Here is a 21,029-nt window from a genome sequence, read left to right as displayed (position 1 = left end):
GATACCTTCCAACAGAGAATAAAAAATCATGAGTACGATCGTGCATTAATTACCCTTAGCAATATTGCAACCAGTAACTGTACGTGAATATGCAATCAAAAATACAAACTCATGTGAAATAAATGATTGACGTGGATACGAATGAACAACTAGATGATGTTGATGTGACTAAACCTATAAAAAGTTAAACACAACAGTAAATGTAATGAATATACGAATATACTAGATGTAACAACACAACTGCTCAACCGAAATAGAGAACGGAGTCAGAGTCTCAGTTGCAGAGCTGGAAAAAAAGAAACGGAGTGAAGAAAACACACGAATCAAGTTCAGTTTTATTGATGACTGCTGCAGGGGTCTTGTCGCTGGAAGAGGACTTCGAGGCCGATTCCTTAGTCGAGTGCATGTAACCACAACAACATCTCTGATGAGACGCAAAGCTTACCCCACCGCCATCTCATCAGCCGTCCCGTTCTTCAGGCACATTGGGTGTCGTGCTGATTCCATTGTGGCCATTCCCATTTGCACGTACTGAGACGACGCAGCAAGGTTCATTTGGGCAGCCAGAGTTCGCTCCCGCAGTCTCCTCACAACAGGTAGGATACAACATGCCAATAGAGAAATCAGAATTAGTACTACTATTGCACTAATTCCTGCTTTTACCAAAATAGCTCCCCACTGACCCAATTTGAGGGCTAAGGAGTCTAAGGACCAGCTTTCCCTGCCTGCATTCTCCCTGAGCTCTATCTTTAAATCTTTAAATTTCCTCATTCCTTCAGTAAATGCACCATCAGGGGCCATATTACTTGGAATGTAGGTGCAACATTCTTGCCCACTGGAGTTCAGAAACTTACAGAGCCCACCTTTCTCGGCCAGCAACCAGTCCAAAGCCTGGTCATGCTGCAAAGTCATTTTGACTGTGGCATGAAGTTGTTCACCCAAGAGGCCAAGGTTATTTACTGTGTAATTTAAGATTCTTTGCTGATTAAAATAAACATAGTTGATCCATTTCACATTCTTATTTATTGTTATCCAAGGAAGAATTGACTCTAAACCAGCTACTACCTCATCTCTTGCTTGAAATTCTATGGGAATTCCTGTTGGCAGTCCTATGGCGTTTAAATGCACTTTATGATCAAACACATCATACCTCTTTGTTCTACGTCTATTGGTAGTCTCCAACTGAAGTAATTCACTCACACCTTCATGTAAGATAGTCACTGGAACTTTCATACGTACTAGCGTACACAACCCAACCCAAAAACTTGGCAAAACATTCATTAGAACATCACCACCACACATCCAGTAGCTGTCGGCCACTGGAATGTCTTGCTCACCTATGAGATCCAGAGTGGGGATCGTCATCGATATGTTATCACAGTCCTGACTAAGAGTTACAGGGTTTTCATACCAAACAGGGGTGTCAATGAGAAGTGGTGTCACATTTGCATGCGGGAACCAGGATAATAGCCAAGTGACGTTACAGTTGACAGATGTATTACCTACGTCCACTCCTCCATTGTCAGAGAAACTTCCACTTGCAAAACATTCATAATCAGCACTATAATCAATTTTGTAGTCCGTTGGAGGACCATTTTGGTCTGTTTGGATTGCAAATTCAGCACATTCCTCTAGGATTTTATATTCTGCATATTTTTTAACATACTTGCACTTATCTCGTGTACCATGGAGCAATCTGCATTGGAATCCACACAATGGCAACTTAAGAATAGGTGGAATCTTTTTATTTATCTCTATTTCCTTTCTAGTCTTACAAGTGCGTCGTTGTGTAATGGCACATTCACTAGAAGTATATTTTTCTGGAACAACCTCAGGTAACATTCCGGGTGCTTGAGCACACACTATGCAGTCGTTAGGAGTCATTTCTCTCGTCGTATACAAAGCCCATTTATACCAACTATTTTGCATGGCGGCATCCCAAAGCCTATCCTCTATCGGCAATGGTCTGCCCGCTCTAGGGGAGATAGGTCCTGTGTTACTCCCGGGCCTAGGTCTAATCGGCCCAAATAGTGGCTTAGGCACAGCTTTGCGATTGGTCACTTCTTGTTCATTTTGGCCTTGCTGAGTAAGATTACAAACATGGTTACTACCAGAGGTTGCTGTGGGAAAATCAGATTTCACAGCTACATCTCCTGTGGGAGTTGTAGTACTAACAGGTGGCTTAGTAGTTACACTTCTTAACTTGCTAACTGGCGTTGTTTCAGGTCTTAAAATCAGTGGAGTCACTAGCTGTAAGTGAGAGGAAGAGCTCCAGTCGGACCTCCCCTCTTCAACAGGAGCTGTGGTAGTCAAAACATCAGGGATTACAGTAGTAGTAGTAGTAGCGCTAGTAGTTAAAACATTATTTGGAACTGTGGTCACACTGTCAGGGATTTTATTTACCTTAGTTGTGGTCAAAACATTATTTAGAATCGTGGTTGTAACACCAGTTTTAACAACTGCTACGTCGAATGCAGGCAAGGATGCTGACCTATGTTGCATCCGGCCTGCTGGATTGTACTTAACTTGATCACGGTGTGCTGCCTCGTCGTTGACCAAGTCGTCTGGCGTATGCTCTTGTGATGGGTCGACGATCTGCTCCTCGGCCATCGTCTCCATCTTCACCTCCTCCAGCACCACCATCAGACCCCCTAGTGTCATCCAAAACAGAACTGTTATCAGGCTTAGCACGCCCTTCTTTTCCTCGGCCATCATGCCGGTTTGTTACGTCAGACACAATACTGCCCTGAGTTTTGTCTTTGACTTTCGTGCAGTGTGTCAGATGATGCCACGTCGATCCTCCTTCGACCTGGACTGCCGTTGGCGTTGCTCGAACCACTTTGTAGGGACCCTCTCGCCGCGGTTCGTGCCACTTCCTCCTGAAAACTTTGATGTACACCTGGTCTCCAGGAACTACTGGCCCGTCTGCGCCTGCGCTAGAGACGAGCTCCTTTCTCTTTTCCTGCAAATAGATGGCTTTATGGATGCTGGTTAGTTGCTTGATATAGCTTTTGAATTCAAGCTCTAGCTGCTCCAGTGAAGGCCCCTTGTGGGGTCCTCTGAGCTGAGGAGCTGGCATTGGCCTGCCTGTTAGGACCTCATGAGGTGAAAGATGCGTGCTTCTGTTAGTTTGCATGCGATAGCTCATTAAGGCAAGCGGCAATGCATCAACCCAGTTAAGGTTAGTACAAGCACAGATTTTGCAGATTTTAGACTTCAACGTCAGATTCGCTCGCTCGACCATCCCTTGGCTCTGGGGGTGATAAACTGATCCTAATCGTTGCTTTATCCTTAGTTGTTGCAACACACCTTTAAGGACTTTTTCAACAAAAGCAGGACCATTGTCCGAGCTTATTTCCGATGGGATACCAAAGCGAGGAATCACTTCTCTGACTAGAAACTTTACCACTGTTTCTGAACCTAGATCTTTGGAGGGAACGGCTTCGATCCACCGACTGAATCTGTCAATGATCACCAACATGTACCGCTTCCCATGCACAGACTTAATCATGTCAACATAGTCAATGACCAAATGTTTGAAAGGACCTTCGGGCACTGGAATGTGTCCCGCTGGGACTGTGATGCCCTTTTTTACATTGTTCTCAGCACAAATGTCACACTGATCTATTACTTCCTCAACCATGGCTTTTAGGTATGGTGACCAGTAACCTTGTTTGTTAAGTCTTTTCAGAACCTCTGTACGACCACAATGATCAGGACCGTGGCTCTCTGAGATTAGCATTGTCAGCAGGGAGACAGGTGCAACGATCAAGCCCTCATGAGACCTCCACAAGCCGCTGGAGTCCATTGTTGCACCTCTTTTTCTCCAACACTGCTGCTCGCTTTTCTCTGCCTTTTCCTGAATCAGAATGATGTCTTCTGGTGTTATTACAGGCTCTAATGATATTACAGGTGTCAAAATGGCTTCTTCACACCTGGAGGCAGATTTTGCCGCCTCATCTGCTGCATTGTTGCCTCTGATGACATCGCAGTTACCCTTGCGGTGTGCAGGGCATTTTACAATGGCCAGTTTCGATGGAAGCATCATTGCTGAGATCAGCTCGTTGATCTGCTTTCCATGAAGGATGGGTGTACCGTCCGTCTTCTTAAAACCTCTTTGCCTCCACACACTTCCAAACAGGTGACAAACACCATGTGCGTATGCAGAGTCAGTGTAGATAGTTGCTACCTGGCCACTTGCCAACTTGCAAGCTTCGGTCAGGGCTTTGAGTTCCGCTAGCTGTGCAGAACAGGGTTGGTTACACTTTTCAGCTTTTACTGTTTCAAGTCTGTCATCTACTTTTTCCACAACAGCAAATGCTGCATGGTTTCCTAGGTAGTCTCTAAAATATGAACCATCAACAAAATAGGTGACATCAGATTGGTCGAACGGAGTAGATTCCAAATCAGGCCTTAGCTTAGTGTATCTAGATACCTCAGCTATGCAGCAATGTGGTTCTCCTTCTAACTCAAAGGGAACACTGTTAGCAGGGTTTGTCGTGGTACACCTCTTTATGACAACATCCGGATATGTCAGTAGTGGCATATACTGCAGGCATCTTGCTTGGTTTAACACAAACTTTCCTCGGTTGATTAGTTCAGATATTTTGTGATGTGTGTAGATGGTGACAGGATATCCCATTGTTATCACTGAGGCTTTCTCATAAGCATAATGCAAAGCAGCCAATCCTTGATAACAAGGGGGCCATCCCTGTGCCACATTGTCAAGTTTTGCACTGTAGTACGCAATAGGTTGTTTCCGACGTCCACTGCATGTGTCCTGCATTAACACTGCAGAGGCATACATGTCATGTCTGTTTGCGACGTACAGCAAAAATGGTTTTGTGTAGTCAGGTGTTGCTAAACTTGGCGCAGTTTGCATGTCTTGTTTGATGGTTTCAAAAGCTATCTTAGCGTCATTTGTCCATTTTAGAGTCGATTTTAAAGACTCACTTCCAGCATCTTTAATCAGTGCCCTAAGTGGTGCGGTTTTTTCAGCATAATTTTCAATCCACTCGGAGTTGAAACCAGTCATTCCCAGAAATGTCATCATTTGTCCAACAGTTTGTGGTTGTGGAGCTTTGCTCACACCTTCCACGTGTTCTGGTGAGATGGCGACAGTCCCATGGGAGATTACTCTCCCTAGGTACTCTACCTGTGGTTGGCAGTACTGAAGCTTTGTCAGGGAGGCTTTGTGTCCTCCCCGAGCTAACTTCTGGAGGACTTTAATGGAGTCACGATGACAATCATCGATTGTTCGTGCGCAAATCAGTAGGTCATCAACATACTGAATCACAGTGCTGTTCACCTCGATGCCTTCGAGGCTCTGTTTCAAAATTTGATTAAAGATGTGTGGACTGTGTTTTAGCCCTTGTGGTAGCCTTCTGTACGTGAGCTGTCTCCCACGAAACGTGAAAGCAAAAAGATATTGTGATTCTTTGGCCAATGGGATGCTAAAAAATGCTGAACACAGATCAATTACCGTGAAGTATTTAGCTTCCCCATCGATGTTACTCAGTAATGTGCTTGGATTTGGCACGTCTGCGTCAAAGTCAGTGATCACTTCATTTACAGCTCTTAAATCATGTACCAGTCTGTACTTGAGCTTGTCTGCTTTTAGCACTGGCAAAATTGGAGTGTTACATGTGCTATAGGTTTCTTTTAGTACTCCTGCTTGAATTAGACCTTCAATAGTTGCATTTATACCCTCTTCTGCTTCTGGCTTTAGCGGGTATTGGGGTCGATAAGGCAGTCTTGCATTTGGCTTCAATTCCACTTGAATTGGAGTTGCCGATGTTACCAGTCCAACATCCGTGTCATGTTTGGACCATAGCTGGTCTGAAATCTGTTTTAGCATGTCAGCTTTCAACTCGTTTTGAACTGTTTCTGATTCTGCTACACCCTGCATGTGTTTTTTGTTTGCGACTGTTACAACCTGTGGTTTTGACATCATGGTGGTACCGCAGAGAATTTTAATCATTTCTGCATTTTTTGTAGTGTAGATTAGCGGGTTATCTGTTTTCTGCCACTCTGTTTTAGTTGCTGTTAACATCATTGGTCCAAGATCTTTTGACTCAAAGCCTTTGTTTACCATTAAGGTAATGTGTCGTGCTGATTCTGGCACAGTGTGCCATTTTTCAATAAATGGGTTTTCTTCCACATTCACAGCTGCACCTTGCTGTCCTATCACGATGTATTGTGACACTAGCCTAACGTGCAAGTCTTTTGTTTCTTTGTCCCATTTTTCTTCAAAGATTCTACTGCATGATGGATCATAAGTCATTGTGCAGTGATAGTCACTGAATGGTACAGTAGCTTCTGGAATTTGAGCTTCAATAAATTTTTCCCATTGTTGAAACATCTCGGAGACTGGCTTGTTAATGTCACCAAGCCAGTAAACCTTAGCGTGTTTTGCCTGAGCAGTCATTTGAAAGTTTATTCCAGAGCTATCTACATAAATTCCTTCTGGTGTGCACCAGATTTTTGTTTTTAGTTTACACAATGCATCTCTTCATAGTAGATTAACTGGAGTTTGGTCTGAAATCAGAATTGGGATTACGATTTCACTGTCATCAACTGCTAGTCTTACTGGAGCTGTTAAGGGGTTTATTTGTTTTGCTCCCGAGAACCCTGTTGTCTTTACGCTTTTCTCAGACATGGGGAGATGAGTTGCATAATTTGATTTTATGCATGAGTAGGTTTCCCCAGTATCAACTAACATTGGGACCGATTTGCCTTCTATTTTAACATTGATCACTGGTTCTTTATCGGCGTTAGCTGTTAAAATTGGTAGTTGCTCCTCCCCCCCAGGGCCCTCCGGACATCCCTAGAATCCTTGTTGTGCTGCCCATGGATTAACTGGACCTCCTCTTCCCCGGATTGGTCGTGTTCCACGACCACGCCCAGACCATTCAGGGTTTGGAATTGGATTCGGACAGTCTCGATACAGGTGACCCATCTGGCCACACCCCCAACATGAACCTGGAAGTGGGGGTCGATTCTGCTGCACCCAGCCTTGTTGAGTTGGGTAGCGATTGGGGAAACGATTTGGAAATCGTCTCTGTGGTCCGGGCTGCTGTCTACCATACTGGTTTGGGTAGACATTGATAACCGGTTGAGATGGAGTTTGAGGCGGGGCCACAGCTGTCTGCAATGCTTGGACTTGGCTGTCACTTTTCTCCACTGCTGCCTGAGTTTTTGCCTTGCTCTGGAGATCATTTATGTGCAGCTGCATGAGTTTTCTTTGAGCACACTTTTCTTGCTCAATCATTTTGTTATTGTCTTTCCGATAGCGGTCCACTGCGTGGACTACATGGTCTCTGAACTGTGCATGTGGCATTGAGTCCAGTCCCACCACATCCTCCAGTTTGTCTCGCACAGGAGTCGGGAGAGTGGAAATCAGGGATGTTCGGAACAGAGAAGTCATTATTGGCGTCCCCTCAGGACCCTCCTCCGTCTCCAGCTTCCACCGTCTGAGCTGCCTGTCAACAAATGACGCAGGACTCTCAGTCTCTGAAAGTGGCTCACCTTTCAAGGCTTTGGGGTCAATCCTGTTGGGATATGCTGCTCTTAGTATGTTCCAGAGTGCATTTTTGTGTGTGTTAACCTCCGTGCCGTCAGCCATTGGGTCCAGCATCCATTGGACTCCATTGGATGCGAGCAATGTTCCCATAGCTGATGTCCCAACAACTCGAGCCAAAATAGCTTTGAGATCTCCAAGGGCAAGCATTAGCCCAGTTGTCTCCTGTTCGAAGGCCCTAATCCACTTTCCAGCCCCATCTTGTATCTCGGGCAGCCGCGAAACCAAACCAGTGAGGTCGAGGCTCTGCCAGGGAATATAATTAGCTCTTGTGCCCTTAATTAAAATTGGGTACTGACCATCATTAGTGTATCGAATAGGTGGTTTTAAGTCATGTCTGGGTCTCAGATCACGGCTTTAACTGCTAGGACCTGGTTTTTCCTTCTCTTGAGTCAGACCTGTATTTGGATCACCACGCTCTGGTGAGTGAATACCTGGTTTGTAAAAAGGCTTGAAACTTTTCTCCTTGCTTGTGCTAGTGGTGTTCTCACTAACCTCATCTGAATGTGTGCCTGTGATGTGATTTAAGGATTTCCACAGGCCTTCAGATATGTCCTGTATAATTTGGTCAACATCGTTTAGCTCATCCTGTACATTTACATCCTTATTCTCAAAGTCAATCCAGTATGAGTTAGCCTTCGGTTGCCTTTTCAAAAAATCCTTATGTTCTGCAAAACAATCAATCTCCCTTCGTCCTTCTTCACTTACCGCTCGACGTTCTGTACTGCAATATTTTGGATGCGTTCCACGAGGTGGAGTTGTTTGTTCGAATTCTCTTTCCTCACTTCCTTTTGCATGCTTTTCTTTGCCAGGTGCTTCATCTGATTGCTGTGATGTTGTTAATTTTAAAATTGCATTGTCGACATCTAAACCCTTAGGACCTTTGTCGAATGTGTCGCGCAAATCAAAATCTCCCGTAATTGTAATGGTTCCCAAGAGGGGATACAGGCCCTCTTCTGCTGGGGCCTTCACTTCCTTCTGGGGTTTGTCCAATTTGTCTTTCATTTTGAGAATGGCATGTTTAAAGTTCTGTCTGTAAATCTTTCCTTCATTCCTGAATAAGTCCAGGATCTGAATTTCTTTTTCTCTTTTCTGCTGTCTTTTCTTGGATCCATCTGCTTTATGATCCTGTATTCTCAACTCCAAATTATCGCACGCCACTACGTCAAAAGTGCCTTCAGATGGCCACGGATTGCATAGTTTTCTCGTCCGTTTTGACCACTTCTCTGACATGTGCTTTATCTCTTTTGCTAAAGCCGGATTCTTTGCTCCCAAAATTCCTGCTGGCGTGACCGACATTTTGCAGTTTCAGTAACACTTATTATTCCTCTGATTAGTAAACTAGTTTGTTTATTTATGATCTCCTGAAAATTGAACAAAAATTGAAAGTTGAAACAGATACTGGTGACATAAGATGCTGTAGTCTTGCGTAATCTATTGTTTTGTTTACACAAATGTTCAACAATTTATCTTCTTATTATAAATGCCTTGAAATCAAATCTCTTCTGATTAAACACTAAAGGAAAGTTAGTTCAAAAGCTTTATTTATTGTTGAAAGAAAACTTAATGCCTAATGTATTTATTTCCCCAGCAGTTAAGCTGCAAGATGAGTCTGACTCAAATCTTCTGTCCTGCAGAGTCAGGCTTGTGTGACAGGCTAAGAATAGCCGTATCCTTGGTCCGAGCTGTGTGTGAACAATGTTCAGCCCACAGGGTAGGGTTTCTCTATGCCTACGGCTCACCAACCAATCCACACACACAGGTGGAGTCAGAGGCGGGATCGCCTCTGTACTTCTGTGTCTGTGTGTGTGAGGAAATTAACGCACACACAGCTGGTGGGTGGAGCTTACACTTCTATTATGATTCTCTGCCCAGTCTAAGCTGAGAGTCTGACAGCTAAGGATGTCTGTACAGAGAAACGAACAAGTCCTGGTGACATCAACCGCACCTAGCCTTCAGAATTTAGCAACTCTCATACAACTTTATAACATTACAACACAGGAAAAAGTCAACCACAATAGAGACCGAATCAGCAGAAGAAAAATCAGCTTCTTTCTAATTTATCCAAGCAATAGTTTAAAACAAAATCAGAGTATTTGAGCTTTCACCAAACCTTTTTCTTATCTAGCCTAACACAAACCATCCATGTTTTGTCAAACACTTCCACGAGTTAAACAACCACACACACAGCAGAACTTTCACACTTGCATAAAGATGAGAAAAACACACTTCAAGGCAGTTTGACACTGAAGCAACATTTCATACCAAACACGCAACACGCATAAACATTATTATTTATTAATTAATCATAATCTATATTTCTCATATTTCACATTACCCAGCTGGTAAAAATAGTTATCATGCTTGTGCACTTCAGCATATATTTTTTATTTATATATATGTCACTCTAAAAACTTATTATTATTATTATTTTAACTTCTGGTTTTCTGTTCAAAGGCTAATCAGAACAAGATCACAGACTTTGAAATTTGTATAACATTAAACATCAAAATTTAGCACTGCAGTGAATATTGCTAATCCATTTACACTGTTTTTAAGGCTTCTCCTAGTTCTTCTCCTTTTTTTCCTTTTTCCTCATTCTGACCTCTGGCGCCTCACACACACAGCTGGTCTCACTCACACACACACACGCTTGTCTCAGCGCACACACACACACGCTTGTCTCAGCGCACACACACACACACACACACACACACAAAAAACTCAACAGACAGTCGCCCCGAGCTCCCGGGTCTGTCGTTTCCCGTGCAGCCTCTCCGCTGCTCCTATGAGTTCAACACATGCCTTTGCCAACAACACATGAAATTTACCAATCCTCGAGGATTCAACCGAATTACTGGCAAGCTTATCTGTCACAACTTCAGCACTTTTTCTCAGATCCCAGTCTTGGCCCGGCTTGACCGAGGCATCCTACTGGATCTCAATTGTCGACCTTTTTACTTGTCCTCCCTGGACTTTTTATCAGCTGTCAAATTCTATTCCAATTCTCGCTGTCCCCGCTTTTAATTTGTCACTTTAAACTTTGTCCGTCATCAAAATGACTCAGCTGACTTCACACATGTGTGAATAATTTCACCGCTGCTCTGGACAAGCACCTTCTCTTGTTGTTATTCTAAATTATGAGTAGGGCATGTTTTTTCTCCCAGACCATTTCACAATCCACGGAAATAACTCCAAAATTGAACAAAAATTGTTCTTACCTATAAGGGGCCCCGGAGTCAAGTTTCAGTGGACTGTGAAACGATCCGAAGAGCACACCTCCACTCCCCGCTTCATGGTAGCCAAATGTGGTTCTTTTTCCTTATCAAAAACAAGAGAGAGACAGTTTGTCCAAACTCAGCGTGGGGCTTTTATTTGTACAATTCAGCAATACATCACCAACACTTCATGGGGACAGCCTTCAGCCTCGATCTAAATGCCTCGGCTGGAAACCTTCTGCAAAGCCCTGTCTCCTACAACACGCAGCATCGGTTATACTCTTCTGGCCCCCACCCTCGTGATTTCGGGAAATGATGGGATGCTGTTTTATTACCCAATATGGTCAAAGTAAGCCAAGACTTACTGGAAGTTGCATAAACTGGACCAAAAAACAAGATGTTGAAACTGCACGTACGCAGCAGCTGGACAATCAAGATGTTGAAAGTGCACGTACACAGGATGCTGGGCTGATAAACATCTTGTCAAAATGCACGTACACAGAACACTGCTTTTTGGCTCCTACAGTCCCAAATCGCCCCATTTAACTTAATCACCACAAATTTGCAGCTGGTAACTCAAGACAACTGGGGGTTGCTTTGCGACACTTTATGGGAGTTTTCGGCAGATGGCGGGGCTGTGGCGGCGAGGCGAAGTCAGGCGTACCGCCGTGGCCTTACGTTTGCCTCCCATTTCGTCATTTCTAAAGATATTGTCATGATTCTTCTTGTGAATGATCCTAGTCCGGCCCCCCAAAAAATCTGATGTGAACATTTGGTGGGCGTGGCCTATTTTCTGAAATAGCGCCCCCTAGGACCATTAAAACTGTCAGCCTCAAGCCATGCTTTGACTGAGGATTACGAAATTTGGTACACTAATGTGGTGTCTCAGGACCTACAAAAAAGTCTCTTGGAGCCAAGTGCGAAGTCGCACAGGAAGTTGGAAATTTTGGTCAAAGTACGCGATTTAGTGATTTTCACACACGTTGTTTGGAGAGTGATGCTCAGTCACCCTTTTCACCAATCTCCTTCAAACTTCTGCTATATATTCTTAAGACATAGGGGAAAAAATTCAACCATTGGATTTTTCAAAAGTTGAAAAGTGTGGACGTGGCTAAGCCTCAAACTTTGACCTGTCGCCACGCCACTCTTTATTTTCACAGCTCCCTACTGGACTCCTTTTACCCAATCACCAGGCAAATAGCAGTAAACAACTTGAGGTGACTTTGTCTCCAGTACTGGCAGGTTTTGAAAAAAGACGGGGCTTTGGGAGCATGGCAAAAATCGCCATCACGCCAAGGAAATACATTTGCCTCTCATTTCTTCAGTTATCGTGATATCGCTACGAAATCTCTGGTGAGTGATCCTAGTCTGACCCCCAAGAGGAATAGACAGCTGAAGTTTGTGTGCCTGGCCTATTTTCTTAAAGCACCCCGTAGAACTTTTAAAACTAACAGTCCCAAGCCATGCTTTGACTGAGGATTACGAAATCTGGTACACTGATGTACTGTCTCAGGACTAGGGTTGTCACGATACTAACATTTCAAACTCGATTCGATACTGGAAGAAAAACCCCAACTCGATACTCGATTTTGATACTATTTAAAAACACCAATTTATTGAACAAGTTTATTCAAAAAATAACATTCCTCAATTTACATTGCAAAAATTAAATGTTAAGAATCAAGTGTGTAAAGTGCTTAAACCTTTCAAGTATCAGCATTCTTTTAAAAGTGCATACAAAAACTGGCAAAAGTTAACACTTTAAATCATGAATTGTCTCACTATATACAGTATACACTATTTGCAGAGTGATGTTTTGCTGCTTAAACTCTGTTTAAGTAGCATTTTTGTCATAAGATGTAATGCCATATGTTTTGTTCTGTACTTTTGAACAACTCTGTTGGTCAATAAAGGGAGAAAACAAATTTCTCCACAGTAGGACAAAGGTACATCTACCGGTAATCTTAATAAAAACAGATTGGCAGTGACGTCATTAAAAGCGCCGGTTAGATTAGCCGTGGCTAGTCTACCGTACTTACGCCTAGAAATCCCAGACTCGCTCCAAACGAACAGGGGAATCATGTTAATGATTCCTAACTAAACCTATCGACATAGAGATGTTTTGGTGCAGATAATGTCTTATTTCGAGGCTGCACCATGGGTGCCCGTCCGCACCCGTTATATGGATATACACTGATGGCGATTTGCCGATGGATCTAAATACCCCGTGGAATCCAAGTAGCACCAAAGTTGTCAGCGTGAGTAAAAAAACGTACTGCATGCTAGAAATTAAGTCCGGGTTGCAATAAAAGGGAGTTTTCTTTTAAGCATATATGCGCGAATATACAACTACGTGTCGGACTTGGTATGCTAATTAAGTTGGGCAGTGAAGCACCTCCCAAATTCGCTGTTTACATTTTTGTTTATGTATTTGGCAGACAAAACTTGGATCGAAGACAACTCGCGTGGGAAATTGCAATTTAGCCATGCGGCGTCTTCTTCTTCTGTTTGTCTGGGAGGCGGAGGCTGTTTTACGGCATCTGGCTGTCGTGTGTGTCGGTGTACTTGAAGAAGGCTGTGTATAATAGTCCATAATATTGATACCACAGGGATGGAATATCTAATTTAGATACCACTTTTAGCATCTATTTATATCTAGGTTTTGATTTTTTTGACAACACTACTCAGGACCTACAAAAAAGTCTCTTGGAGCCAAGTGCAAAGTCGTACAGGAAGTCGGCCATTTTGGTCCAAGTACTCGATTTAGTGGTTTTTGCACACGTTTGGAGAATGATGCCCTGTCGTCTTTTTCACCAATTGCCTTCAAACTTCTGCTATGTACTCTTAAGACATAGGGGAAAAAATTCAACCGTCAGATTTTTCAAAAGTTGAAAGGTGTGGGCGTGGCTAAGCCTCAAACTTTGACCTTTCGCCATTACATTACTTGACTTAATAACTCCCATGTGCATGATCAGATCTATATCAAACTTTGTCTGAGTGATCACTGACCACATCTCAAGACAATGACAGTGTGGACAGCTGACATCACCTAAGCCCCGCCCCCTGACTACAGGAAGTCTATTGTTTTAGGGTGAAATGCCCATATTTGTCCCCTTTAATTTAGTGAACATGACACTAAGGTCATGCACTGTCTTCATGATGCTTTGATGACCATTCAGATCTGATATCTTTCCAGAAAGGGAGGGGCATTGATGCCATGGCGAATTCTGGCGTGACGTCGTGACCTTACGTTTGACTGTAACTTCCACAAACGGCCTCCAATTTGCCCGAGACTGAACATGGCAACCAACAATCATGCTCTTTAGTCAACGAGGCACACACGGTTGGTGAACATTGTGTAATATCACCACAGCGCCCCCTACATACCTTTAAAACTGTAATAGCTCGTACAGACGAGATTGTAACTGCACCAAACTTGCTATGTGTCATCACACAAAGGCAACCAACTCAATCCTGTGGTAATTGGTTGATATCGCTTTAGCTCCACCCCCTGACAGATATTAGGCCCTGAATAACACAGGCATGATGCAATTCACACCAAACTGCACACAAATGACTGTTATCACCCTACAAACTTCCTCATGGAATATTTCCTAAATTTGGGACAGCGCCCCCTAGATAGAATAAAACCTTTTTTATCTTCAGCAAAAAACTCCAAACTACATCAAACTTTGTGGGAGTCATCACACAACTACAATCAACACATGTATGTGCTCACTTGTTCAAATCACTTTAACTCCGCCTACTTACAGCCTTTTGTCTCTAGATGACCCATGCAATATTTGATTGATGCCAAATGAACAGAAAACCATCTTTGATGACCAAAGATAACCTCTATGGGATTTAGTTGCAGAAGGTCACAGCACCCCCTAGATGGGTTCAAACTATCAACTTCTAAAGACAAGGTCAGAATGGCATTATACTTGGCTTGTGTCATCACGTGACTTCAACAAACATATTGATGTGGTTGTTGGTTCAAACCTCTTTAGTTCCACCCCCTTTCGGCTCTCTGGCTCTACATTACACACAAAACATCTGATTAATGCCAAAATAACAGAAAACCATCTTTGTTAACCAAAGCTGACCACAATGGGATTTTTCTGTAGTTGGTAAAAACGCCCCCTAGATAACTTTTACATTTGATAACTTAAAAAAAACGTGGTCAGTATAGCATTAACTTTGGTCTGTGTCACAACACCACCACTGTGGCAAAGATAGAGTATCACCTAGTGGTGAGATGTGTAATCTAATATTGGGCTCAGAGGAGATGCTGAGTCAGGGTGAGGTGCGGACGAGGTGACTGTTAGCGGTTTCTGGTGTCGGGGTGGTCAACGTTTCTGCTCCGTGGATGTGCCCGGGTGCCCTGGGCTGCCGGCCAGGCCGGAGTGGCGCGGAGCTGCGAGGGCCAAACGACGCTGCTTGCAGCTTTAATTATTGTTCATTTTTGTGGAACCCCCCACCCCTTTCTCCCCTTTCTCCCCACCTTTTGTCTTTTCCTTTCTCTTTCACCTCTGACTCCGTGTCTGGTCGGAATTACAAAGCATTCAAAAACAATAACAATAAAGTTTTAAGTATCAGCCGTGACATTAAAAGCAGACGCTTTGATGCTCCACCTGAGAGTAAATCTGTAAGGCTTGTTACCAGCATTCAGACATCAATTCTGTTTGCGTCACAGCTAGACAGGACACGGTAAAAAAAATCGTTTTTTCTACAGGGTGGCTGGGCTCTCCCTTAGAGATAGGGTAAAAAGCTCTGTCCTCTAGGAGGGGCTTGGAATAGACCAGCTGCTCCTCCACATCAAGAGGAGCCAGTTGACGTGGCTCTCTGGTAAGGATGCCTCCAGGATACCTCCCTAGAGAGGTTTTCCGGCCACATCCAACCAGGAGGAGACCCAAAGTAAGACTCAGGACACATTAGAGGGACTATGTCTCTCGGCTGCCCAGGGACTGGCTTGGAATTCCCCCAGCGGAGCTGGCCCAAGTGGCTGGGAAGAGGGAAGTCTTGGCCTCTTGACTTAGGCTGCTGCTCCTGAGACCCAACTCCGGATAAGCGGCTGAAAATAGATGGATGGGTGGACATTTCTAAATAATTGCAACTGATAATTGTACAAACTTTTTACCCCGTTACAATGAGGGCACCAACATTCTAGCCCCTTACTGCTCATAAAGGTAAACTACTAATGTGAACACACCTAATACTTTTATTTCTTTGTCACTTTTTGGCAGGCTGCTGTTTTATAACATTTTACACCCGCAAATCTGCCCTGGAAGCACAGAATGCGCTGCACAACATGAAGATCTTGCCTGGGGTATGTGACAATACCATCGATTTCTTAAATATTCAGTTGTTTTTAAGGGTGGGTGTGTTTTTGTGTGTGTGTGTGTGGGTGGGTGGGTGGGGGGGGGGTGTTTGTGCTTGAGTGAGAATACTTTAGAGATGCAGAAGTATGGTTTTCATTTTGAAAGCCTTTTGGTATTTATGTATCCTCCACAGAACAAGCAAATTGATAAATGATAAATGACCCGCACATGTATAGCGCCTTTCAGAGCCAGAGGACTCCTAAGCGCTTCACACTACAGTGTATCATTTATCCATTCACACACACATTCACACACAAATTTTGTTATGCGAGTTGTAATGACAAAGGTGAATTGAGACATATAAAAAGGATTTGGATTTAGTCCAGAATATCACCTTAGCCTCATTACATCCCTCAAGCCTTAAAATTTTTATGTCCCAACCATTTCCAGTAGGGTCTAGGGTATTTTTATTTTTTTCTGCTTCTCCTAGGATTTATTTTCAGGAAACAAAATATTGATCTGTTTTTACTGAAGAAAATTGAAAAACGTGTTGGAAAAAAAACTGATCATTAAAACACTATTGAAAATGTTAAATATGCTAACAGCACTCAGGTGTATCTATTAGCCTCCCTTCTGTACAATCTCACTTATTGACTGATAGTTTAAGAGTGATTATAAGCTGGTTTACTTAAAATATTCTGTAATTTAAACTAAAAAATAGACAGATTTCAACCATCTGAATTGCAAATTTTTCAATTTTTCCCTAAAAAATTACAATAGCTAAATATTTTTTCTTTACTGGTAAAAAAAAGTCTTGGTGGTCTTTTTGATGTATTAACTGTCTGTCATTTTGATTTTCATCATTGATGTTAAAACATCTCTAGTAACATCAACAAATATTATTCAGATTCAGATTCATTTCTGATATCACTCGTGTTTGAGACATGGGACAAAGGAATGAGAATTGGCCTTTTCCATGTGTACCACATTACTCCAAACTAATGTCTCTGGACTGCCTCGCTTGCACAAATAGTTATTTTGATCAAAAACAGTTTGATTTATTGATACATTTATATATGGTTTAATACATGTTAATTAATAGATCTCTATACCTATAAAGCATATACATTTTTAAAGCTAAATAAAAAGTATTGCTTTTGCTGTTTGCTATTGCTGCAATATGAGGTCCTTTAGATGTAAGGGACCTCATATTGGTTTTGTGTACAAAGAAAATCCTATTTTTGTAGAAAACCTCTTAATTCCCTCATCACATTTTGTTACAGCTGTTAATTTTGTAGTTAAGAACTTCATATGTCAAAAGGAGCATTTGTGCTTAGCTGCCGTAGCACAACTATTGCATCATGGATTACTTTTGTCTAACAGTAGCTGACAGTGATGTGGTGCATTTGTCAGTCGCTGAAGACTGGACACTAAGCACACTGAGAAGTCAGTGCTTTAACCTGTAATCCCATCCAACAATTGTTCAAAATAAAAGCTTAAGAATGTGCACAACAGTCTTAAACTGAGAAGCAAAATGTTTGTCATTCTGTCCATCATCTATTTGCACTTTGTTGCTACTAATATATTATCTGGGAATATTTTTTTACAAAAACCAAGCTGTTTGCCTGAGTACAAAGTTTAATGTTTTGTTTTTTCTGCTTAAGTACTTAAGACTTTATGTTTGAAAAATTATGTGGTTTTATTATTCATGATTTGTTGCCTTGTTCAGATGCACCACCCAATCCAGATGAAGCCAGCTGACAGTGAGAAAATAAATGGTAAGTATTTTCCAAACATTTACTGTGATTCCCTCCAAGCAACACAGACGCAAGTGATTTCTTTTACGGGTTTAATGGACGTCCTTCTGTCCTCCTTTCCTTAGACCTCCCTTAAACCGTGAAACTAAATATACAGGATATTACAATTAAAACATATACAATAATGTGCAACAAAATAAAGACAAATAAATACCTCATTGGCTGTTTTGCTTAAAACACAAAGGGAATCCATCTGTCTTCCTTTTAGTCCTTTCATTAGTTATTCCTTTGGCAATGAATTGAATCTCAGTCCGTTCTCAGCTAGCTGCTTGCCAGCACTTCATCCAGGTTCTGTGGTTTCCTCACACCTGGCTTGTATTCATCAATTAAGGGTGTGGCTGGCAGGGCAGCTCATGTAGCTTTTCAAAATAAAATTACAGGAAACACAACCAACCCAGTGTCTTACAAATGGGAAAAATAAATAAATGAAGAAATAAACAGCAACAGCAGTTACATTTACCATATATTTTGTTGTTAACATACAACTTTGAAACAACTGTAAAAAAATTAAAATCCATCATCCATCCATTTTCATAATTTATATTTTTTGTTATTTTCGTACACAGTTTAGCAAAAATTATTCATTTACCTTACATGTTTCAGCAAGTAGCTTTTGCCATCCTCAGAGACTGCCGGTGATGGTGGTGTCACTTCCTTTTAGCCGCAGGCAGCAGAGGACATTGTCGCCCTCTACTGTTGATGACACAGTCCTTTGCATGATCCAATGTGTATGTTCCATCATCACTCTTCCATCCTCAAGCTGCTACATGTGAATTGCTCAACCAAACTTGGGCTAACATCAGAATTTACCCATAAGTCCTATCAAATAAAAATGTTTTAAGCCTAGTCTTAGAAGTAGACAAGATGTCTATCTCTCGGAATAAACCTGAGAGCCGGTTCCACAGAAGAAGAGCCTGAAAACTAAAAGATCTGTCTCCCATCATATTTTTAGATATTATAGGAACCACCAGTAAACCTGCATTCTGAGAGCAAAGTACTCTGTTAGGAACATATGGAACAATTCGATTACTGATGTATGATGGAGCTTGATTATTGAGATCTCTATATGTGCAAAAAATGTTCTAATCTATTCTGAATTTTACAGGGAGCCAATATAGTGAAGTTAAAACAGGAGAGATGTGATCTCTCTTTTTAATACTCATCAGAACTCTAGCTGCAGCATTTTGGAAAAGCTGAAGACTTTTACTACATTCTGTGGGCTTCCTGTTAATAATGAATTACAGTAACCTAGCAGCTAGCTCCAAGGAAGGCCTCAGCCTTGGCCTCACGTTAATAGATCGGCCATTTAGACTTTGACCTTTATTTGTGTCCTATGCTTGTTTGTGTTTATATGTTAATCATGGATTTATTTAGACAAAGAGAGCACTAACAGATCACCCAAGAAGTTCAAGGCTAGCTAGCAGAGGCTTTTGAGCTTCGCTGGTCCACCGCGGTCCAAGATCGCCGAATGCAGAATGAGGTTTGCCGAGTTTCAGCGACGTACTACTTTAACAGCGGTGACCCTGCGATCAGAGATAAGCAAATGTGCCGCTTCATCCTTGCAAAGACAGGCGCCTGGCCTCTCCTGTTTTTCAGCCAGGAACAGCTATTTCACGCAGGTGGCCACATGCTCCTGTCTCCAGGGGAGCATGTGGCCACCTGGCTTCCATGCAAGGCTTTAGTTGTGCTGGTCGCCTGTGGAGGTCTCTGAGGGAGTCTACAGAAACACTGCAACTGATTTTGCTTCACTTTAGAGTTGCTAAAAACTAAAAATATAGTTATTTTGCTAAAAGTCCCTGAGAACCTTCATTAGCTTCAAGTTAACATGTAACTGGTCTCCTACTGACCTTTGACCATGGCGAAGCATGACCTCACGTAAATGTCCGTAGTATCTGGCTCTGAATGCAGAAGTCTAAGAATCTGCTTTTATTATAACTGTCCCTTATGAGAGCTCAACAGGCAACCAGCACAATTGCAGCCTTGCACAGAAGCCAGGCGGCTGTGCAGGTCGGCTGCCCTGGAGCTCTGTCCAGTTTTGAGGGTTAGCTAGTAGCTACATTGGTTCATTTGCTCTCACCCTCAAAGCCCCAGCCTCAACTCCACCTTATTTCCTGTGTTTGGAGTCTGGGCATGACGAGACATGTGACACAGCTGACATGGCAGCAATGGGAAATACCCATTTTCATTCATTTAGAGAAAATTAGAGACATGGCCATTGCTACACAGGATCTTTCATGGACGTTAAAACAAAGAGTCGGAGTACCCGGCCTGGAGGGTTACCGGGGTCCCACCCTGGAGCCAGGCCTGGGGTTGGGGCCTGTGAGCGAGCGCCTGGTGGCCGGGCTTTTGCCCATGGGGCCCGGCCGGGCCCAGCCTGAACCAGATACATGGGCTCATCCAACTGTGGACCCACCACCCGCAGGAGGAACATGAAGGGTCCGGTGCAAAGCGGATTGGGTGGCAGACCAAGGCGGGAGTCTTGGCGGTCCGATCCCTGGACAAGAAAACTGTTTTTTGGGACATGGAATGTCACCTCGCTGGTGGGGAAGGAAGAGGAGCTTGTGGCAGAGGTTGAGCGGTACCGGCTAGATATAGTCGGACTCACCTCGACACATAGCAATGACTCTGGAACCCAAGTCCTTGAGAGGGGTTCGACACTCTCCTTTGTTAGAGTTGCTCCGGGTGAGAGGCGGAGGGCTGGGGTTGGCTTTTTGTTAGCCCCAAGACTCTCTGCCTGTGTGTTGGAGTTTACCCCGGGGGACGAGAGGGTAGCTTCCCTGCGCCTTTGGGTCGGGGAACGGGTCCTGACTGCTGTTTGTGCTTATGGGCCAAATATCAGTTCAGAGTACCCACCCTTTCTGGAGTCCCTGGGAAGAGTGCTAGATAGTGCTCCATCAGGGGACTCCATTGTCCTGCTGGGGGACTTCAGTGCTCACGTGGGCAATGACAGCATGACCTGGAGGGGTGTGATTGGGAGGAACGGCGCGCCTGATCTGAACTTGAGTGGTGTTTCGTTAATGGACCTCTGTGCAAGCCGCAGTTTGGCCATAATGAACACCATGTTCGAACATAAGGATGCCCATTGGTACACTTG

The 21,029-nt window shown here is 43.1% G+C and overlaps 1 protein-coding gene and 1 long non-coding RNA gene across 2 annotated transcripts in view; one reads left to right on the top strand and one right to left on the bottom strand.

The window, feature by feature from the left end:
- The window catches only part of LOC107374193 (CUGBP Elav-like family member 1), a 126,310-nt gene that overhangs the window by 35,027 nt on the left and 70,254 nt on the right, over positions 1-21,029 (top strand). The window contains exons 3-4 of the mRNA XM_054735788.2: positions 16,044-16,126; positions 17,848-17,896. Coding sequence (XP_054591763.2) covers positions 16,044-16,126; positions 17,848-17,896 — 132 coding nt within the window. The remainder of the gene's footprint in view (positions 1-16,043; positions 16,127-17,847; positions 17,897-21,029) is intronic.
- LOC139071739 (uncharacterized) overlaps positions 1-21,029 on the bottom strand; it is a 111,717-nt gene that overhangs the window by 77,491 nt on the left and 13,197 nt on the right. The gene's annotated exons all lie outside the window — the stretch shown is intronic.

This window comes from Nothobranchius furzeri, chromosome 9 (assembly GCF_043380555.1).
Source record: "Nothobranchius furzeri strain GRZ-AD chromosome 9, NfurGRZ-RIMD1, whole genome shotgun sequence".
NCBI lineage: Eukaryota > Metazoa > Chordata > Actinopteri > Cyprinodontiformes > Nothobranchiidae > Nothobranchius > Nothobranchius furzeri.
This window is presented reverse-complemented; position numbering and strand designations above follow the sequence as displayed.